At 45.2% G+C, this 22,516-nt stretch overlaps 1 protein-coding gene across 3 annotated transcripts; it reads right to left on the minus strand.

The window, feature by feature from the left end:
• Nucleotides 1-2,618: 2,618 nt before the first annotated feature.
• rfx3 (regulatory factor X, 3 (influences HLA class II expression)) lies at nt 2,619-14,756 on the minus strand (the record flags this gene model as incomplete). Of its 3 annotated transcripts, none has more annotated exons than XM_083657563.1 (16): nt 2,619-2,899; nt 3,241-3,283; nt 3,735-3,888; nt 4,561-4,769; nt 5,358-5,507; nt 5,799-5,896; nt 6,002-6,156; nt 7,514-7,629; nt 7,847-7,962; nt 8,623-8,747; nt 9,022-9,141; nt 10,325-10,506; nt 10,811-10,885; nt 11,792-12,053; nt 13,925-14,013; nt 14,667-14,756. In XM_083657563.1, 16 exons carry the CDS (start codon nt 14,754-14,756, stop codon nt 2,619-2,621), a joined length of 2,265 nt encoding a protein of 754 aa, XP_083513689.1. The 3 variants fall into 3 exon arrangements, with proteins under 3 accessions (XP_083513689.1, XP_083513688.1, XP_083513687.1); XM_083657562.1 differs by having other exon boundaries at nt 13,925-14,007; nt 14,649-14,756; XM_083657561.1 differs by having other exon boundaries at nt 14,649-14,756.
• Nucleotides 14,757-22,516: the final 7,760 nt, after the last annotated feature.

Raw genomic sequence — 22,516 nt, forward strand, 5'->3', positions numbered from 1 at the left:
CTCACTCGCTCAGCTTCCTCTTGTTGGTTTTGTTTTTTGGTCCTTGGTGAACTTAAAGAAATTTCAGAAAGATAGAAACTGCAAAAAAAAAATAAAAAAAATAAAACACAGACAGGGAAAAACATGCCCAGAAAGTAGATCTCAAGATGATAGCTTGTCACATTTACCACACTTTACAGAGCTTTCTAAAATGAACAAAGGCGTTAAGAGCAGTCCTTAATGCACCGAGTGCAGAGAAAAGCTAGCTAGCATTGAGGAAGTGGTTTTGTACAGCCTGTCTTCTCAACCTCATTTTCTATATACACGAGTAGTAGCAGCACACATATTCGTTTAGGGGTTCCTTTCTCTGTGTGGCTTGGCTATAATAAGCCATCAGTGGTTATATGGTTATCAGTGGATGGCTACCATACAATGATCGGACAGAAAGAGACAAAACGGCCCCCCTTGATCCTATTTCAAATGTCATACATACATAAAATGTCATCCCTTTGTTTGTTAGCTACATACAAATGCAAAACAAATGAAACAATATCATATTTTTCTCCGGACATCATTTTGTCGACGCCTGGAAATGCACATTGATACAAATCATACCAAAATTGTGAGAGACAATTGAAAATGAAAAAGAGAGAGAGAGAGAGAGAGAGACAGATAGAGAGAGAGAGAAACGATTATAGCACCATGAGTTTTGGATCATTATGAACTGAAATGAAAGCAAAACTATGCACACTAGGGTAAGACTACTGTCCTACGTCTTGAGTCAATCAATGACTGCTCCACTGGGACTAGTGACATGGATTTGAGCTTTGAGACGTCACCAGTCGATGAAATAAGTGTAATTTCCCTTTAACATAGAACCCGTCTGTATAGAGAGACAAAGTGAACGTCACTTCCTGCTTCAGCACTGTACCTGAGATTTTCAAATCCGCCATTTATTTTCCCATGGACATTTCGTAAAAATTTTGCTTATAAAAATAGTTTTACTTGGTCAAACGAAATGGTTCAGATATATTTAGAAACAGGAGAGACCACATAACATTTCACTCGGACCAAAACTTTACAAAATTGCAGATTTAAAGAAAATCTTTTTTCGATGTTTTGTTTTTTTAACGTTTTGGTCCGAGTGAAATGTTCTATGGTCTAAATATAACATAATTCTAAATATAGCTGAACCGTTTGGTTTGAACAAGTAAAACTATTTTTATAAGCATTTCACGAAATGTCTATGGGAAAAATAAATGGCGGATGAAAATCTCTGGTACAGTGCTGAAGCAGGAAGTAGGCGTTCCACTTTGGGTCTCTATACACAGACAAAGCCAGCAATGTATGCCTAATGAGTAGGGCTGACACCTTCTGGTCGATTGGTTGGTCGATAAGCTCTTGTCTGACCAAATTCTCATTGGGCGGACAATCGCTGGTGTTACTTTCATAAGGAGAAAAGTGCTTCTTAATCCATTCTTTTTTGGGGGGCGGGAGGGACACATGATTTATTTTATTTTGTAATGATAAGGTATATTGTGTTTGGAATAAGATTGATTATTAATATAAATAATATTCAAATTGTGTTCGGCCCTCACGTGTGATCGTCATCGCGCTGAATCTTTCTGCACGTGGACCTAATCCCGGGATCAGACGTGATTTTGTCTTTCAGGATGTCACTATGTCAGACTAGCCAATCACAGGATGTCACTATGTCAGACTAGCCAATCATTCTGCCATGAATTATGTCACTATGTCACTATTATCTCACTATGTCAGACTAGCCAATCATTCTGCCATGAATTCGTGACGTGACTGGGTAGCACGACAAGTCTGATCCCGACCAGGACTGCCAACCCTTGACGCAGAACATCGGGAACGACACGCACCAAATCGTTTTATTATCGGGCTGAATTTGTGTAGTCTGTGCCTGGCATAACAGAGCCGTATTTTTTTATTCGGTAATTAGGTGCGACTAAATGGGCAAAAATGGCTAATTAATTGCCAAAAAGACTCAAGACAGGTTCAACACCCTGGAGAGCTCCAGAGTGGAGCAGTTTTTTTTTTCAAAGGATGACAAAATCCTTACAAACAAAATGCACGCTGGTCGGTTGTCTGTTGTTATCATCTCATTATAAATACAGTGCAATCAGTGCACTGTGGCCGATTTAGTCCAACTACAGATACAATGCAGATTCCCATCACCCCCCCCCACTCCTCTTCCCATCGACCAACCGCGTTGAAGAGTAGGTAGAACCAAGATTTCAAAGATTTTCCTTTGGTTCACAACAGCCCTACTAATCAGGCAACATTTAATTAACATCAAATGAATCCATTTCCCTCAGGTCCCCTCCTCCAGCTGCTGCCTTCTAAAGGAGCGGGATGGCAGGCAGTGCATCCAGAATTTAAGCAGTCGAGATACTGACGGCGCATCTCTGCCCAAAGTACCATCATTTCAAACACTCCTCCGCTGAGCGAGCTGGATAGGGAGAGAGGGCAATGTGTCCACAAGGGGGCAGACTGACACAACGCAAGAGTGAGAGAGAGAAATATCGAGACACACACGGAGAGAGAAAGATATGTGGAGAGCGAGAGAGCAGAAATAGGACCAGCCGAGGTGGGCTGTGAGCCTCAGCCTCTCAGACGGAGGCGTAGGTGTTGCCCGTGGCGCTGCAGTGGCGGATGGTGGGCGTGGCGGCGGAGGGCGTTAGGATGTGCTCGGCGTGGTCCTGCGGCGGCTGGGGCAGCGAGTGGAGCACGCCCGGCTGGACCACCCCCACCACGGGGTGCGATCCGTCCTCCAGCGCGCCCACCTGGATCACCTGGATCACCTCGTGCTCCGACTTCTCCCGCTTGGCGAGAGGCTCCCCGGACTCCTCAAGGTCGTCCTCCAGGTCGCTGTCCAGCTCGCTCACTTCGTCTAGACAGGAGAGAGAACACGGTTAAACACAGTTAGAAGTACTGGGACAGACTTCAGAGTTGACTTTTAGTAGGACAATTCGCAGCTTTAGCAGCTGCAAAACAGTTTCGCTTGCTAATATTATAGGTCTGAGTGTTGTTTCTCTTGATCATTAATGTTTTCAATCCCTTCTTTTGATGCAACAAAAGGAGGCTAAGCCATAGGTACTCTCAACTGACATGACACATAACACAACATATGAGGGAGAAATTATATTTTGTTACATACCTTTGTCAATGTTACTGAGAGACAGTTTGTTACATACCTTTGTCAATGTTACTGAGAGACAGTTTGTTACATACCTTTGTCAATGTTACAGAGAGACAGGGTGTTGAGGCTGTCAAACTGAAAACAGAGAGAAACATCATCATTCGAGGGGCCATTTAGACATGCCATGTTTTTTGTCAATTTATTGCAAATTTCATAACAGGGTAGGAATTTAACCATGGAAAATTCTGACATTGTAAAAACTGTCCTCTGGGGTGATTTCCTCCTGTACGATAACAAATATGAGATGGCAAAAATATTTCCAAGCCGTTATAACTGTATACGTATTTATTTCAATGAATAAATTGATGAATTTTTGCCAGATAATAATGTGAAATATTCACAGCCGGACTGGCCAGGTTGTTGCAGTTACATGGATACGCCACCAGGACCACCAGGACACCGCAGCCAGTTATTTTTCACATTGGAAATTGGTGGATTTACTTCTCTCAAAATAGACGACTACGAAAGTGAGGAAAGCAAAGTATCGAGACAAAAAAAAGAAAGAAAGATGCCACAGTTGTTGTACCTCCCCCATGACACCAATAGGTGTCTCTCCAGTAGCCTGGGCCACACGGTGCTCCACCAGGTAGAACATATACTCGTCGTACAGCAGCCGGATCAGGTGGAAGGAGCCGAAGCTGGCAGCGCTGCGCAGGGTCAGGTCTCGGATCACCATAGAGCTGGCAGAAACACAGCAGAGACACCGTCAGCAATTTCGTCGGGTCTCCGAAAAACTAGCATTGCAGCCCTATTCACCTCATTCACCACGCCCACTTTTTCTCTCTTCCGCGTCAACGCAATTGCATTTGTTCTTCCGGTTCAGCGCTAGTTGGCGGCCAATTTCAAAACAAAACGTCACTATATGAATGAAGTTTGGCAACATTCAGAAGCTACACTGCGGCCAACTTCAGTTACATGTTCATAGCGTTACTGCTGCGAGGAGCCGATGGCTGTACCCGGTCGGCATTTAACGTTAGTTACAAAAGCACGTCGACAGTGTTTTCTCACTGCCAGGCAGTAGCCTACTGTAGGGGTTGACGGCTGGTCACACAGCCAGCCCAGCGCTCCTCGCTGCTCGTTAAAAATGTCCAAATAGGCGTTATTGTGATAAACTCGTCACATGCATGTTACGTTCTCATCCGACAAAATATTAAAACTTTATAAGAGTTTTTATAACCCTTTTGCTTGAAAACAGCTTTTTGGCAAGTCTAAAAATGATAAAGGTAGGCGAAATCGACTTCCGTGTCTAAAACGGAAGGACGATTACAAAATGACGTCATGCAGAAGCGTCCTTGTATGTGCAAAGAATAAGGCGAATAGGGCTCCTACAGTACGGTTGGTTTGTTGCAGACCTGTAGAAGGACCACTTGAGCAGAAACTGCCGGGCGGCGCGGGGGAAGGTCGGCCGGTGCTCGTAGGGCTTGAGCACCTGAGTCACCACGTTGTCCAGCCAGGCGGCCCACTGCTCCAGAGAGCTCTGCTGCTGCAGCGTGGCCTTGAAGTCCTGCTCCAAGTGTTGGACCACACCCTCCTCACACTGGCACACCCACGATGCCTGCTCCTATAGAGCGCAACGTGGAGAGAAAGAACGTCACTGTCTGACAGACACAAAGTGTTGGGCTGAGGCTCACTGGGAGAAAGTAAAACAAAACAAAAAAGACATGAGAAATTAAGTGTTTTTGGTAACAGATCAGTGTAGGAATTTAGCCAGGGCCAAGGGCAAAAATGTCCCCAAGAAATGTCAGAATGCCCCTAAAAACCAGGATCCAGGGGCAAAAATTGCCCCCAATATTTTGATAATTTTATTTTCATTCAATTGATTTAATTTCCATCTCTAACACACACTCAGCACCTGCAAGCTGGCTGCCAGAAGACAACGATGAAGAACGCACTCACACAAACAGTGCTGTTGTTCACACTACGCTTTATCAACTTTATGCACTAATTACTACTTTTATAAAGTGCCCCCAAGATTTTGTAAACGCCCCCAGTTTTTAGACAGTGGGGGCAAAAGTTGCCCCTAAATTTTTATTTTTTTATTTCCTACACTGTAACAGATAGGTGTTGGAGACACACTGAGGAATATCAAAGTGCTGTACAACAAGATCACCAGCGGTCAAAATATGAAAACACAGGCAGCGGTCCAGACCTGCACGTTGGCAAAGTCGACGCGGTTGAGGTCGCTCAGCATCTGGTTGATCTGCGAGGTGTTCTGCAACACGGCGCGTGCCGCCTGAGCCAGATGGTTCAGAGATGTGTATCTGCGCAGTGTCTGCGCAAAGGCACTAACAGCGGCAACCTATGAGAATGTGCACACAGAAACCCAGCTGTTACATAGTTATACGTGCCATTTAACACGGATAGAAGATACTATAATACTATTCACGTTCATGTTCCAACACAGGGGTCAGCCAGTTACTTCCTATTGTGTTTACACTTCCTGTGACAGTACAGTACTAGTGACCAGGTAAAACCAGACGGTGTTTTGAACAGGAAGTCATAACACAACTGGGTCAAGTGGGCGGGGCTACATATACTGTAGGTGAATAATGTGTTAATTAAATAATTGAGAAATAGTCTAAAGTATTACCTTGGTCTGGATCATTCTCTGTGGAATGGCATTCATGGCAATGTTGAGCCAACCTTCCAGGCTTTTGGCAAAGTTGCGGATGGCTTGAGTCAAGGCACCTAAAAAAGGCAACAAAAAACAACAACAAAGTGTTAATGTTTCCCACAGCACACACATGCAAACACGAGGACTGGTGTGTGCGCGTGCACGTGCGTGTGTCTCACTGGGAATGGGTCTGAGGACATCAGGGATGAGGATCTCCACCAGGGCCTGGTACATCAGATGGTCACAGGTGCTCATCCATCTGAGCACAGCCTCGTTCCTGCACAGCACCAGGAGCTGTGAGCGGGGCAGGCGCGCTTCGATCTCACTCACACTGCTGCGGAATTAACAAACCATCATCTCTCAGATTATTATGAAATGAAGTGGATTTTTTTTTTACCCTTTTTCTCCCAATAGAGTCAAAGTGGAATGTCACTTCCTGGTTCAGCAGCACTGTACCAGAGATTTTCATCCGCCATTTATTTTCCCGTAGACATTTCGTAAACTGCTTATAAGTAATTGTTTTACTTGTTCAAACCAAACGGGTCAGATTTATTTAGAAACAGGAGAGGCCACATAACATTTCACTAGGACCAAAACGTTAAAAAAAATACGGATTTAAAGAAAATATTTTTTCAATGTAGTTTTTTTTGTTGGTCCGAGTGAAATGTTCTATGGTCTCTCCCGATTCTAAATATAGCTGAACCGTTTGGTTTGAAGAAGAAGTAAAACTATTTTTTATAAGCATTTTACTAAATGTCTATGGGAAAATAAATGGTGGATGAAAATCTCTGGTACAGTGCTGAAGCAGGAAGTAGGCGGTCACTTTGCCTCTCTATTGTACATTGCCAATTTCCCCTGCCTGAGCTGTCCCGGTCCTTGCTCCACCCCATCTGCTGATCTGGGGAGGGTGTAGAGACTCTCGCATGGCTCCTCCGAGGCATGTGAGAGTCGTCAGCCGCTTCTTTTCACCTGACAGCGAGGAGTTTCACCGGCAGGATGTAGCGCGTGCAGAGGAACACATTACTGCCCCCAAGCTCTCCTTCCCGCTGAACAGGTGCCCCGACCGACCAGAGGTGGTGCTAGTGCAGTGACCCAGGACACATACCCTAATCCGGCTTCCCACCCGCAGACACGGCCGAGTGTGCCCAAAGAACTTTTATGGAAAGAAATGACAGCTCCATATTGCCCCATTGCAACATCAGCGCCCAGCAGCCTCCGCCATTTTTTATTTTTGGAAGCGTGACAGCGCCAAAAGAACCTCGCACAGGCTCGCAGTGGTCAGCTGCGGTAGCGCTGGCCCCTATAATCAGCCTGTCTAAACAGTAACTCAACGGAAGAACACTCTAAACTTTGGGGATTCACATCTTTTCCGAGCGTACTGCAAATCTTGATTGAAGAGGTGTAGTGCAGGGATGTAAAACAACAACCATATTGTGGAAACTAAGCCAAATTTTTCGTTTTCTTTGTTTAGTTTTTTCAAGATAAATACCTAATGAAAAGGACCCGAGGTTCAACTCCCGTTGAGTTACTGTTTAGAGAGGCTGATTATAGGGGCCAGCGCTACCGCAGCTGACCACTGCGAGGCGCATTCTGTTTCCAAAAATGGCCGGAGTGTCGTCTCTTTCCTTCCACGCTCTTTGGTGTGCCTGTAGGAGCGCCCGACCAAGCCAGAGGTATCGTCTTGACCTCACCTGTTTTCTGTTATGGTGGCGCCCTCTACAGAGTCGGAGGGAGAATAACGCCAGAACGTCTGCCACAGCTTCTCGATTAGACTGAACTGGAGGTTGACAACCACATCCAGGATGGCCTGAAACAAAACCGACAAATCTCATGCAATGACAGTTTTTTCCCCCATTCCTTACAGGCTATGCACCTTACCCAACCGAGCACCCAGGATGCCCCATGCACGGACGGGCTAACACCGCTGGTGCCATGTTTACCCTGAATATTTTAGAGCTGCCATAATGTGATGCAGTGCTGACAAGCTTGAGACTGAATATGAAGTGAAAGATGAACGGCCTCACCTCACAGTGCTCTCTGTAAAGGGACTGGAGAGCTTTGACGTCCTCTGGGGTGATGTTGTCGACGTTGCTCTCTCCCAGATCCAGCTCCACAAAGTCAGGCAACGCTCGTGATGCATCTGTTGGAGGGGTGGGGATTTGGGGGTTGGAGGACAACTCCATTTAACTTGCAGGTATGAACAAAGAAGAAGATTTCAGTCTATTCCAGTGGAACCCAGTTCAATGCTCAAGCGTGCCGAAAGCCAATCTCAAACACTCTTTTCACTGTCTATATGTCTATATCCAAATCAAGATTTAGAGAACAGAAAGCTTGTAACAGTAACTAGGGCTGAGAATCTTCACTGGCCTCACGATTCAATTCGATTACGATTCAGAGGGCTACGATTATATTATATTAAGATTATCGATGCATCTCGATGCATCTTCAATCGATGCATCACTTCTTTCCCCAATACATGATTTATTTTTTCTCACTTTCTTTTTTCTCACTGTGTGGCTACTTTTAAAATAAAAGTGCATTTGGAATTGCATTGTATTATGATCCAAATAAACAACTGCATGTACTTCCATTATATATATTTTTTTTATTTTTTATTTTTTTTAAATAATCGATTTTTGACATTTGTAATTTAGAGAACAGAAAGGTTGTAACAGTAACACTGTAACACTGTATATTCCATATCCAAATCTAGATTTAGAGAATGGAAAGGCTGTAACAGACAGAAGCACAATCATGAGAAGCGGGCATACAGACAAAGGTCAAGAGAAAAGAGGCTGACCCAGGAACTGCTGGTGTTGCTGGCTCTGTGCAATGACCGTCTGCTCTGCTGCACTGGAAGGCTGCTGCCCGCCACCTGAGTAGTTCTCCCCAGAGCCACCATCCACCTTCTGCACCGGCTTGAACCTGAGATTGCAAGGCTCACCTCAGTATCTATCAAAAGTGTGTGTTGCGTGTGCACCCGTGTGTGTGTGTGTGTGTGTGTGTGTGTGTGCGCGTGTGTGTGTGAGTGTGTGTGTGTGTGTGTGTGTGTGTGTGTGTGTGTGTGTGTGTGATTGTGTGTGTGTGTGTGTGTGTGTGTGTGTGTGTGTGTGGGTGTGTGTGTGTGTGTGTGTGTGTGTGTGTGTGTGTGTGTGTGGGTGTGTGCGTGCGTGTGTGTGATTGTGTGCCTGTGTTATACCTCTGTTTCTGCTGAACAGGTTGCTGTCTGAGGGCCATGTACTGCATGTCCTCCTGTAGTCTGTTGAGGGGGGAATCTGGTTTGACCCGGATACCATAATAATGGTATTTGGAGTTCCCTCTGCGAGACAAAGCCAAACGTGGACACACAGAGAGGAGAAAAGGGTTTAATTCAAATGTTACAAAGGCTACATCCTATTCGCTGTGTGAATAGGAGCAGGACCCAAGAAGAGAAGCGAGGGTTCAAACGGTTCAGATATATTTAGAAACAGGAGAGACCGCATAACATTTCACTCGAACCAAAACGTAAAAAACTGCGGATTTAAAGAGAATATTTTTTCGATGTTGTTTTTTTACGTTTTGGTCTGAGTGAAATGTTCTATGGTCTCTCCACGATTCTAAATATAGCTGAACCGTTTGGTTTGACCGAGTCAAACTATTTCCATAAGCATGTTACGAAATACACCGATTACATAACGTGCCCACCGGTAACACCTTTTGTTTTTATGGAGGAAAAATTGAAAGGAAAACGCAGCAGTTTCAGCGTGCGCCGGTGTAAATTACAAGCGCTCCCTCTCGGCTGCAGTGTGGCTCCGCTGTTATGGTTAGACCAGCAACTAACGTGCGTTAACGCTATGCATCTTATGAACACAAATGATGCCCTCCTCATACACATGTAGGTAAGACCCTTAGCTAAGCCTGCATGCGTGTGCATACTGTTGTCACTGTGGGCCATCTCTGGAAATGTGCCTTTTTTTGCACAGCGAAAAGTCGATGCTAACTTAGCATCAATGCTAACGGGAGGGAGGACTTACCAGCATTCAGTCATTGCCTGCTTACTGCTGCGTGCTGGTATTGTTAATCCCATGTCAGAAAAAGTCTCCAGGTGTGTCGCTAACGTTAGTTTCTTTTGAGAAAGATTGTCTCCACGGGCGTCTGAAAAGTTGTCTCGAGTCAGATGTAGCCATGAGTTGTGATGCACGAGTCTGTGAGCGTCCATGCTAACGTTAGTACTTTAAACAGCAGCAGCGTGCGTCTTGTCTCTATGAACCTACAGAATGGACGGTTAAAGCATAGACTCTTGCTTACTTTAAAACTTGTATTATCAACATACATATAACGTAACGTTCGCTCTAGTCTAGCTGCTATGGACACCCGACTGGTGTCTCACTGTTATTGTTCCCGGGAACAACATGCACTAGTAGGAACTAATTTCCCGGTGTAACCGGTAATACCGGTGAGGTCACGTGCTTATTATTCGGTGTGAAAATGTTCACACCGTGGCATCCCTACTCCCAGCTCACCTTGTGCCGAGGCGTCTTGTACGGAGGCCCATGAAGATGGACCGGATGAGTTTGCCAAAGGAGGCCGCGTTGACGGGGTCCAGTTTCTGCTCCTGGCAGTGGCGCAGGTAGTGATTGTAGAGTGTGGATCGTGGTAGACTCACGCCCTCTGCTGTCTCATAGTTGTCCAGCAGCCACTGCAGCTGTAAGAGGAGATATGCGTTTTTTTAATCAAGAGATTCACACACTGGGGGCCAGTCTAAGCTCTCTGGTGGTAACATCTCAATCCAACGTTTTTTTCCATCCCATTGCAGCAGCAGTGAGGAAGGAGGAAGCACTTCTAAAAAGCAGCCATCGATTTCAAGCAGTAACGATTTGAATTCAAACAAAGCAAAAGAAAAAGAGAGTTGAGGCGAGGAGGAGGCAGAGAAAGCAGGAGAGACGGTGAGCGTAAACCAAAGTTAAGGCAAAGGCAAAGTCAAGCATTCGATCATAACGGCGACTTACATGGCTGTTGAGCAGCGAGCTTCTCTGACTGGATAAACCCTCAGATTTTTGGAGCGTCTCAATCGCCATTTCAATCTGATAAACCAAGGAGCACAGGACAACAAAATGTAAGAGAGGGGGGGAAACAAAAAGAACAGGAAGAAGAAAAAGAAGCAGTTGCTGTAGAACGACACGTCGCTGACAACTAGCCAAAATAAGGAACGTCTAGAAAAGATCCAAAAGCAAGCACCACTGAACCCAAGCATGGCAGAACTTACCCTGCTAGCCGGGCGCTAACGCTCATACTGAGCGTTAGCGCCCGGCGGGGACCCTATTAGCATCTCCCATCAGACCGCCGCGCCGATCTAGGTCTTAAAACCAGTCCTCACCTGAGCCAGAAACCTGAAGTGAAGACGCTATCTGATGCCTAACATCCTCTTCTTCTAAATAACTGTTGTTGCCGCTTCCAAATTGTTGCATAAAATCCACTTTTATATCGTTGATATAAAAAAAATCCTTGATGCAATACCATTCAGGAAGTGTGAGGGGGCAGTACGGACAGCGACGCACTGTGTTTACACTATTGCCCCCCACACACTTCCTTATGCACTTAACTGTGCATAAATATGTGCCTGTATATGAAGTAATCCAGGAGACAAGAGGCAGTGGGAACAGCCACGCCCCCCCAATTAATTAATTAATTAATTGTAATCTTCAATTTACCATCAGAAAACTGTCGTATAATTACTCATAAAACAGTTCCTTTTTTAAAACTGTGCTCACGCTTTCCCCAGATTCTTCGCACACTTTAGTAACTCACGCTATACTCCATCCTGGCCCACACATTACACAAATATATTATATATATATATATAAATATTGTTTTCCCGATGTCACCTGGCAGGCTTCCGTTCTAACCGTACTGTTGAAACACACAACAACAAAACAGGCACAGGCTAAGGCAGCTAAGGAAGAGAAAATAGAGGGGGTCCGTACACTCACAGTGGCCGGGGAGGCCCTGGGGGTCTGGGCGGCAGGGTGGGGGCCAGCGTTGTCCATGAGGTAGGCCCCGGAGCCGCTGCTGATGACCTGGCCCCCCGTCAGACCCATGCTCATCCCCCCGTTGCCCCCTCCGCCTCCTCCGTTGTTGGTCATGCCATGGGACGTCACCACCGTGGACACCTGCGGCGAGCCCTGCGTGTCGAAGTAGCTCCCTCCACTGTTCTGGCTGTACAGCTGAGGCTCCGAGTACGAGTAGGTCCTTCTGCACAGAGAGGAGAGGTGAAGCAGTTAGGCTAGGCGCCCCCCCAAAAAAACAATGGGGCAAAAATCTCTCCTGACTTCAAGGCATTTCTACTTTTTAATTATACTTTGATGACTATTTTTGTGTGAATTAGCTGTGGCCATTTTGCACTCAACGCTGATAAGATAATGGGTTATCTCTCCAGTTAACTGGGGGCTGGGTTTACCCAGGCTAGTTTACCCAGGCTACCACTAAGTACCCCTTAGGCTAACATTAGCCCTGTTAAGTTGCCGACCGTGCCAATTGCCATCCAAGTCAGAGTCAACAAGTTATCTTAAAGAGTGTAAACAGCTAACTGAAATGAGTGTGAATGAAATAGCTCACAATGACTCAAAGTTTTTCCATGTGTTCATGACCAGTGGGCCTCTTTAACAACAAGGTGCTGGACTTCCCACTATTATTTTCCAGTGGTCTTCCAGCAGGGGGCGTCTGGCACGGCTGCTGTGATATTCAGGATGCTTCTATAATGGGCCTATTTCAGTTAATTATCTGAAGAATCAGCGTATACAGATACATGATATTATTACCATCTTTTTGTGGAATATCAGAGAAACGGCAAATAAAGTCAGTATTTGGTCAGGAGAGCACATCAGGACAATTCAGGTCGTGTGTGCGTCTCACACAAATGTTGATCCTGCTAAATTGACTTTCAGTTCGTGACTATATCAACTTTCTTTCCAATACAGACGTGCATGTATTACTCCGATATGTGGCAAAGTAAACCCCCCCTTCCCCGGCCATCTGCTATATAATCTGCTCTGCTTCTCTGCTCATGTGCTCAGCTGCTCGCTCTCTGTATGTGTGTCCTCTTGTATTTGTGTGCATCTCTAAGCACTAAGTCTGCCAATACCCCTCTATGAGTCTCTCCACCAGCAGCTGAAGTCACATGACGTGTGTGTGTGTGTGTGTGTGTGTGTGTCTGTGTGTGTGTGTCTGTGTGTGTGTCTGTGTGTGTGTGTGTGTGTCTGTGTGTGTGCCTGTGTGTGTGCGTGTGTGTCTGTGTGTGTGTGTGTGTGTCTGTGTGTGTGTGTGTGTGTGTGTGTCTGTGTGTGTGTGTGTCTGTGTGTGTGTGTGTGTGTGTGTGTGTGTGTGTGTGTGTGTGTGTCTGTGTGTGTGTGTGTCTGTGTGTGTGCGTGTGTGTCTGTGTGTGTCTATCACAGTAGAACAAACACTGCTTGGGTTTAGTGGAGTGTGTACATAACCCCATTCCTCAGGCCCGCGGTGGTTGGGGAGGGGGGAGGGGATGGCGGTGCTGGGGGGGTTGGGCAGGTGCAGCTTCAGCACTTCTGGTCATCTTCAGGTGGCCGGGCACAATCGAACACACACATTTTGAAAACTCCCCCTAACCCACCACCACCACGCCATGTGCTTGTGACATGAATGGTGGTGAAGTGACTTTAGAGAAGGTGCAAAGACGTAGCGCTACCGCTGAGCGGATAGGAGGGGTGTGAGAGCCGAGCTGGGTGAACAGAGAGGCCATTTACACCTGGCGTTAACATGCGTTTTCTGCAATCTGATTGCAGAAATGGTTGTCCTCTCAATCCGCATAAAGTTGCTGTATCCAGATAGAGAGGACACATTGCATTTACACTTGTGTTCAATGTGTACACGATGCATCCCTGACCACCTCCGGAGGTGGTTTGGCCGATCAGATTGCAATCCTTCTTCAATGCGTTTTGGGGGGTGTTTACACCTGGCATTTCAAGTGATAAAACACAATCGGATTGCAATCTGATCACAGAAAACGCATGTTAGCGCCAGGTGTAAATGGCCTCAGACTGACTCACATGTGGTGTGAGAGCAGACAGAGCTGGGTGAACAGACTGACTCACATGTTGCCATTGGTGTAGACGCCACTGTTTTCCTCCACATACTGGACCTGTGCTGGGTAAACATGTTGAACCTGTTGAACAGTCTGCGCCTGGCAAGACAAATTGGAGACAGTTATAACTTAAGACGGCGCTCTTTATGACGAGTCAGCAGAAACACACAAGTGTGCTCAAAAATACAGGCATGCATGCATGTATGTTAGGGGGTGTAAAACAATCCGCGTATTGGTACCAAACAGTTTAGGTAGGTACCAGGGTTTATGTTCAATACGCACTGCAAACTGTACTAATCTTTCACAGTGCAAGGATATTATGGAAAACGAAACTAAAATTGAAACTAAAACATTGTGGTAAATTGAAATACAATTTTAAACTAGACTGTGAAAATAATAAAATAAATAAGTAAAAAAAAAAAAAAAAAACAATGTTTACACACACACACACACACACACACAGACACACACACACACACACACACAGACACACAGACACACACACACACACACACACACACAGACAGACACACACACACACACACACACACACACACACACACACACACAGACACACACACACACACACACACACACACACACACAGACACACACACACACACACACACACACACACACACACACACACACACACACACACACACACACACACACACAAACACACACACACACACACACACACACACACACACACACACAGGGGCTGTGGGTACCTGCTGCTGGACAGGCACCTGCTGGGTGGGGCCAGTAGGCTGGACAGGCACGGTGGTCTGAAGAGGGACAGTGGAGGTGGAGTCAGCGCCTGCCTCAGGGGTCTGCATGGCACCTGAATGACACAGAAAACACACAGTCTGAGGTAGGGATGTTCATCAATTATCGAAAATCGATAATTGATCGTTAAGGATCATTTGGAATTTTGATCGATTATTATTATTATTATTATTATTATTATTTATTTTATTTTTATTTTTTGTTGCAGACTAGGTTTGGGTGGAATTTGTTCCTCCTCGCCCCACTCCATTGCACAGCCGACTAACGTGAGGTGGAGCTTCATATAGTCTCTAGTTTTCTGGCTGGGCACGGGCCTTTGTGCCAACAAAACAGTTTTAAACATGGGGAATTCACACCGGCATGCGCCGGGGACACAAACAAACGCACCCAGCGGTCTGGCTCAGGCCTGTTGATTTGACTCTTGTGCTGTCAGCTAAGCTGGAAGACGCCGATTGCCTTACATCATGTAACCTGACATGTAACATGTTTGTTTACCTGGCCACAGCGCTAGTGTCTGATATTCTTACTACACAGCGGCATCGCCATTATAGCTGGCCGAGAACGCGCAACGTTATTACCAGACCAGAGTAAAAAAAAAATATATATATATATTATTATTATTATTATGCTATCGATAATCAATCGTTAATTTTCCCGATTTTCAATTATGGAAATTGTTCAAAATGAACACACAGTCTGAGGTGATGCCTCAGGGGTCTGCAAGCTGGAATCAGAGAATTTCGACCTTTTCTCTTAAAATTGTACTGAAAACGATTAATCGATTATCAAAATAGTTGACGATTAATTTTCTGTCGATCGACTAATCGATTAATCGTGGCAGCTCTAGTAAGTAAACAGCCAAAATGAGATGGCCTGTAGACAAAGCACTGTTCTATCATTCCAAAATCAGAGACGTTAAACTCTATGTTAACATAACTGCACTGATTTCAAGTTGTGAGCCTCTCCTTAACCATGTTCTCCAGTACAGATTATGTAATATATAACAAAAGATAAATCTGTTAGATCAGAGGTTCTCAAATGTTTTTCAGCCCAGGACCCCTTACAAGATAGAAAATATACCGGCGACCCCCTCATTCTGATTTGTGATTTTGGGCTAAGCTTAATTGTTTCCACGGTAACATGCTTGACTTTTAAATTGATAGGTTTGTTAGATTAGAATGTAAGACATGAAACATTTTAGATTTAAAGCATACAATGTTTTCGTTGAACTATGAAGCTTTTGCACACACAAAAAAAGTTTTTATTTTTATTTTCCTGAAAACCTTTCACGGACCCCCTGGCAAAGTGCCGCGGACCCCTGGGGGTCCCCGGACCCCCATTAGAGAACCACTGTATTAGATTACATGACAAAATCTTTCTATGCTGGAAATCATAATAATAATTAGCCTCATGATTGGGTTAGGCCAAGACAGGAAATATGCCTCAACAATAAGCTAGTAATCGAGCCATAAAGAAGACGTGAGCTTTCCTCACAGACTCTTGTGTGTTTTGCCCAAATCAATGCTACTAAAGTAGCTATAGAGCTAATACACGAGCACCTGTTTGTGCCTCGTGGTGCTCGATGTACTGAGAGACTCATGCATCAGAGGCACATTCTCTGGTCTCCATGTCCACAGCTATAAAACAGGTTAATATTTAACAAACCCCAAATGGCTGCCGGTTCTCTTTGCTCTGCCAGTCACCGCTGTGATAGTCTCAACCAATGCAGAGATGCTCACAAGGCATGTTTTGCAAGTCCAAAGTTAAGTCTCAAGTCTTTGAGCTCAAGTCCAAGTCAAGTCTCAAGTCTTTGGTCACAAGTCTAAGTCAAGTCTCAAGTCTTTGGTCACAAGTCCAAGTCAAGTCTCAAGTCTTTGGTCACAAGTCCAAGTCAAGTCTCAAGTCTTTGGTCACAAGTCTAAGTCAAGTCTCACGTCTTTGGTCACAAGTCCAAGTCAAGTCTCAAGTCTTTGGTCACAAGTCTAAGTCAAGTCTCAAGTCTTTGGTCACAAGTCCAAGTCAAGTCTCAAGTCTTTGGTCACAAGTCCAAGTCAAGTCTCAAGTCTTTGGTCACAAGTCTAAGTCAAGTCTCAAGTCTTTGGTCACAAGTCCAAGTCAAGTCTCAAGTCTTTGGTCACAAGTCCAAGTCAAGTCTCAAGTCTTTGGTCACAAGTCCAAGTCAAGTCTCAAGTCTTTGGTCACAAGTCTAAGTCAAGCCTCAAGTCTTTGAGCACAAGTCCAAGTCAAATCTCAAGTCTTTGAGCACAAGTCCAAGTCAAATCTCAAGTCTTTGGTCACAAGTCTAAGTCAAGTCTTAAGTGCGACTCAAGTCCAAGTCCCAAGTCCCCATCTCTGTCTCAACGCCAGACCCATGAGAGTTCTTACGCTGATACACTACGTTACTGCATGCTGCAGAGCTCTCTCTGGGTCTGATACACTATGTTACTGCATGCTGCAGATCTCTCTCTGGGTCTGATACACTATGTTACTGCATGCTGCAGATCTCTCTCTGGGTCTGATACACTATGTTACTGCATGCTGCAGAGCTCTCTCTGGGTCTGATACACTATGTTACTGCATGCTGCAGATCTCTCTCTGGGTCTGATACACTATGTTACTGCATGCTGCAGAGCTCTCTCTGGGTCTGATACACTATGTTACTGCATGCTGCAGAGCTCTCTCTGGGTCTGATACACTATGTTACTGCATGCTGCAGATCTCTCTCTGGGTCTGATACACTATGTTACTGCATGCTGCAGAGCTCTCTCTGGGTCTGATACACTATGTTACTGCATGCTGCAGAGCTCTCTCTGGGTCTGATACACTATGTTACTGCATGCTGCAGATCTCTCTCTGGGTCTGATACACTATGTTACTGCATGCTGCAGAGCTCTCTCTGGGTCTGATACACTACGTTACTGCATGCTGCAGAGCTCTCTCTGGGTCTGATACACTACGTTACTGCATGCTGCAGATCTCTCTCTGGGTCTGATACACTATGTTACTGCATGCTGCAGATCTCTCTCTGGGTCTGATACACTATGTTACTGCATGCTGCAGAGCTCTCTCTGGGTCTGATACACTACGTTACTGCATGCTGCAGAGCTCTCTCTGGGTCTGATACACTACGTTACTGCATGCTGCAGATCTCTCTCTGGGTCTGATACACTATGTTACTGCATGCTGCAGATCTCTCTCTGGGTCTGATACACTATGTTACTGCATGCTGCAGATCTCTCTCTGGGTCTGGGACACTTTCCCTCTGCCGGCTGGTTATGGGAGGGAACCGTTCACTTGGCCAGTGATGGATTCAGTCCATCACTGACAAGAGCGTCCAAACCGCTCTCTCATCGGTACTACGACCTGTCACTCATTCAATTTCAACCCGCCTTCAAAAACCAGCAGTGGCTGTGAAGTGGTACAGACTCATTTTATGTAGTGTGCGGAGCGCAGCGATTCAACGTCATATTTGAGTACCACTTTGACAGCTTTTACATGATTGGAGACTGAGACAGAAATTCCTGAATCAATACTAAGTCAAACTGGCAGGTTGGCTTATTGATAAGTGTCTTCACTTCTCATACTATTTGTTAAATACGTTGCCACGAGGTCCGGCTAAAATGGTGCATGGGTGGTTTAAGACTCGCTCACTAGTAACCTGCAGTGGGTTGCACCAGCTGTGCGTAAGTTGAAACGTAAGCTAGTTTGAACGTAAAGTCTCACTAAGTCCGAGTTTACGCACTACTAAAAATATTTGGGTTGCACCAAGTGAAATAGTTACAACGTAGGCATAAGTTAGAACTTAAAATGTACACCTACGTCTTACTAGGTGTAAAGTCCTCCGTAAAATAAGCAGTTGGCACGGATTGCAACTTGGCACCGTGGCGCATCGTTGTTTTGCGTCGGTAACGCGCTCTCCGTGATCAATAATTACACCCTTTGATATTGATGACTCACGGCTTTTGTTTCCCACAAGCTGCAGCACTGCATACAAATTAAAATAACCGCAACAATTTAGCAGGCAGGATGGTGCTAAATTAGCCTACAATACTGATAGAGCTCACAGATAAACGTTAACAGTAATATGAACCTAAACGAACGTTACTCAATAACGTTCTCATTTGGTTAGTGTTGATGAAATATGAAAGCACTAATTTGCGGTGGGCAACATGTCCTGTTTTCACTCCACTTACTTAAACAACGGTAAATAAACACCGTTTCCACCGTGCTTTTCACTGATTGGTCACAGATACTGTACACGTCATTTTCTGCGACACTATTTTGGCTAGTGTGAGGTTTAAGGACTACTAGTTAAGATGTATCTTACGTCTCCGTGGTGCAACTCAACAAAGACACAACTTTAGTGTCAAACTAACTAGTTTGAACGTAGCAGTTAGTGTGGACTTTACACCCTAACTTAAGACAGAACTTACGTTCAGCTGGTGCAACAGGCTGCTGGGTCACAGAACTCTACTGAGATGAGGATATGAGTGGACTGGGGACATCAAAGTGAAAGTTGTGAGCTATACGATATTATCACGACGATAGATACTTAAGTCACGATACGATATTATTGCGATATGCTAGTATTGCGATATATTGAGTATTGCGATATATTGTGATTTATTCGCTTTTTCAACTGCAAATGATGTCCCCAAAGGAAAAAAACTTTCTCAACATGTTTTATCTAATGAGATAAAGTTTCCAGTCTGTTCATCTCACTTCAATCATTTTTATTGCAGTAAAATTGGATTGTAAAGGAGACAGACTGACCAACACTGTGATAAAAACATAAATGTTGCATGATGCACTTGACATTTTGTATAATAAACTATCAAGATACTTGGCATCCGATACAATATATTGCCTACAAAATATCACAATACTTTGCTGTCTCGAGCCCCCCCCCCCCCCCCCCCACACCCCTACATAGTATGGCGACTGCCAAGCCTTGCTACTTCCGAGGCAAGGCCACCCCCTCCCTGTCGCAGTTTCCATCAACAACCTCTGTTGCTTAATTAAGCTGGGTCTCCTAACAGCTCTGAAGGTCTCCTAACAGCTCTGAAGGTCTCCAGGGGGGCAGCCTGATCCACTCCTCTACCTGCAATAGCATACCGGGCAGGCGTTTGGGTTGGGCTCAGCGTTCTGTCTTCATACAGACTTGAGCTAACTCACCTTAAGCTGGACTAGAAACCTGTATTAATCATTCCAGGTGCACTGATAGTTTAAGGTAGTGTCCTCTAGAGAGAGAGTGGCGTCAGCGGAGGACCACAATGCGAGACTCATCATTAGCCAATGAACAGCCAGGAATGGGTCTCGCGCTACTTTTGCATGCTAAAATAAAGCTGATAATGTACAATTTGAGTCAAGGGGGGGGGGGGACCCTTTCAGAGTACAACACAAACTGTCTATTTTGCTGCAACTCGACGGCGCTGCTTAATCCGGGACCTTACTTCCTGGAACTCTTGAGAGTAAAAAACTGGTCCATTGGAGTGAATGGAGATGTCGCGACTCTTCTTACACGGCTCTGGTTTAAGGCAGTGCATGGCAGCAGGAAACTCCGCCCTTCACTCTCTCTCAGTACAGAGACACCTGTATCTATCAGACAGACATGTCCTGAGTAGAGAGACACCTGTATGTATCAGACAGACATGTCCTGAGTAGAGAGACACCTGTATGTATCAGACAGACATGTCCTGAGTAGACACCTGTATGTATCAGACAGACATGTCCTGAGTAGAGACACCTGTATGTATCAGACAGACATGTCCTGAGTAGAGACACCTGTATCTATCAGACAGACATGTCCTGAGTAGAGACACCTGTATGGATCAGACAGACATGTCCTGAGTAGAGAGACACCTGTATGGATCAGACAGACATGTCCTGAGTAGAGACACCTGTATCTATCAGACAGACATGTCCTGAGTAGAGACACCTGTATGTATCAGACAGACATGTCCTGAGTAGAGACACCTGTATGTATCAGACAGACATGTCCTGAGTAGAGAGACACCTGTATGTATCAGACAGACATGTCCTGAGTAGAGACACCTGTATCTATCAGACAGACATGTCCTGAGTAGAGAGACACCTGTATGGATCAGACAGACATGTCCTGAGTAGAGACACCTGTATCTATCAGACAGACATGTCCTGAGTAGAGAGACACCTGTATGGATCAGACAGACATGTCCTGAGTAGAGACACCTGTATCTATCAGACAGACATGTCCTGAGTAGAGAGACACCTGTATGGATCAGACAGACATGTCCTGAGTAGAGAGACACCTGTATGGATCAGACAGACATGTCCTGAGTAGAGACACCTGTATCTATCAGACAGACATGTCCTGAGTAGAGACACCTGTATCTATCAGACAGACATGTCCTGAGTAGAGACACCTGTATGGATCAGACAGACATGTCCTGAGTAGAGAGACACCTGTATGTATTTATAGAACATTCATAGTCAGTTTGATGATCATTTATCCCAATTAGACTAGAGATGTAACGGTATGAAAATTTCGCATCACGATTATAGTGACCAAAATTATCACGGTTATCAGTATTATCACGGTTTGTTCAAATGTGCGGAACATTTTTCAAAAAGTACAAAAGAAATCATTGCACCAAGTTTCATATTGAAACCTCAGCAGGCAACCGAAACGGATGAAAACGTCGTAAGTAACCATGCAGTGTCAAACTAGGGATGGGACCGATCCGATCCAATATCGGTATCGGGGGCCGATACTGACATAATTCACGAATCGGATCGGAATCGGATTTTTTTTTTTTTTTTTTTTCAATTCCAGCGTGGGCCCCACAGCTGGCCGTAATTTGCCCATGTATAATAGTATCCTTCTTTGCCTTGTATATTTTCTTAATTTTGTCTGCTTTTTGCTAGGTATATTTTTTAAAAAAATCTTTAATTGGCCAAATCTTTGCCTATTCACCTTATTCCTGGACTTACGTTTCCCATGATTCTCAGCAGTTGCCGGTTGTCGACTTCCCGTTTAGATTTTTTTCACTAGCAAGGACGTGCGCACCGCTATCAAAGAGTGGGAACGTTTGGCTTATTTTATCCGAAATGGCTAAAAAGAGTAACGTTGTGTGGTTGCATAGCGGCGATATTTTACAAAAACGAGGTGAATGTCAATTCACTGGTACTGTACGGGCTTATTTTAGCCAAAATTGCATAGCGGCCGCTTTTGTTTTGAAGGCTAAACGTCCAAACCGTTACTCTTATTATTTGGTCATTGAACAGAGCTTTAGCGGTCTCTCTCTTTCAAGATTCAAGATATTGTCACTCCGTTGTACAATTATGCACGTGTGAAATTATTGTGTTGGGGGGCTCCATTACAAGACATAGGTAGGTACAAAGTCACAACAATTATTATGATTATTTTCAGTCTCTTTCGCTATGAACGGTCCTGGGCGGAAACAGGCAACCGGCAGCTGGAAACAGGGAGGGAGGGTGTCATGGAAGCGGGGATCGGTGGTGCATCCCTATGTCAAACTGGAGACTTCAGCCGGCTATTTTCCAACGCTAAAAAAAGGACTTGGCGGAGAGGAGAATGTGCTGTTACTTTTAACGCTGGCGTGCACGAACCCAACCGAGTCCACCTCATCGAGGAGTGAAAGAAGAACCCCTGCATCACAACACACTCCTGGCTGCCCTGCCTCACCCCAACCCCCTCCCCACACACACACACACACGCGCACACACACGCGCGCGCGCACACGCACACCTCCTGCCTCCCCATTCAGGCGCTCCCTTGTGGCCCACTTAAGCGCTGCGCTCCACTGAG

This window comes from Poromitra crassiceps (genome assembly GCF_964638095.1).
Source record: "Poromitra crassiceps genome assembly, chromosome: 21".
NCBI classification, from domain to species: domain Eukaryota; kingdom Metazoa; phylum Chordata; class Actinopteri; order Beryciformes; family Melamphaidae; genus Poromitra; species Poromitra crassiceps.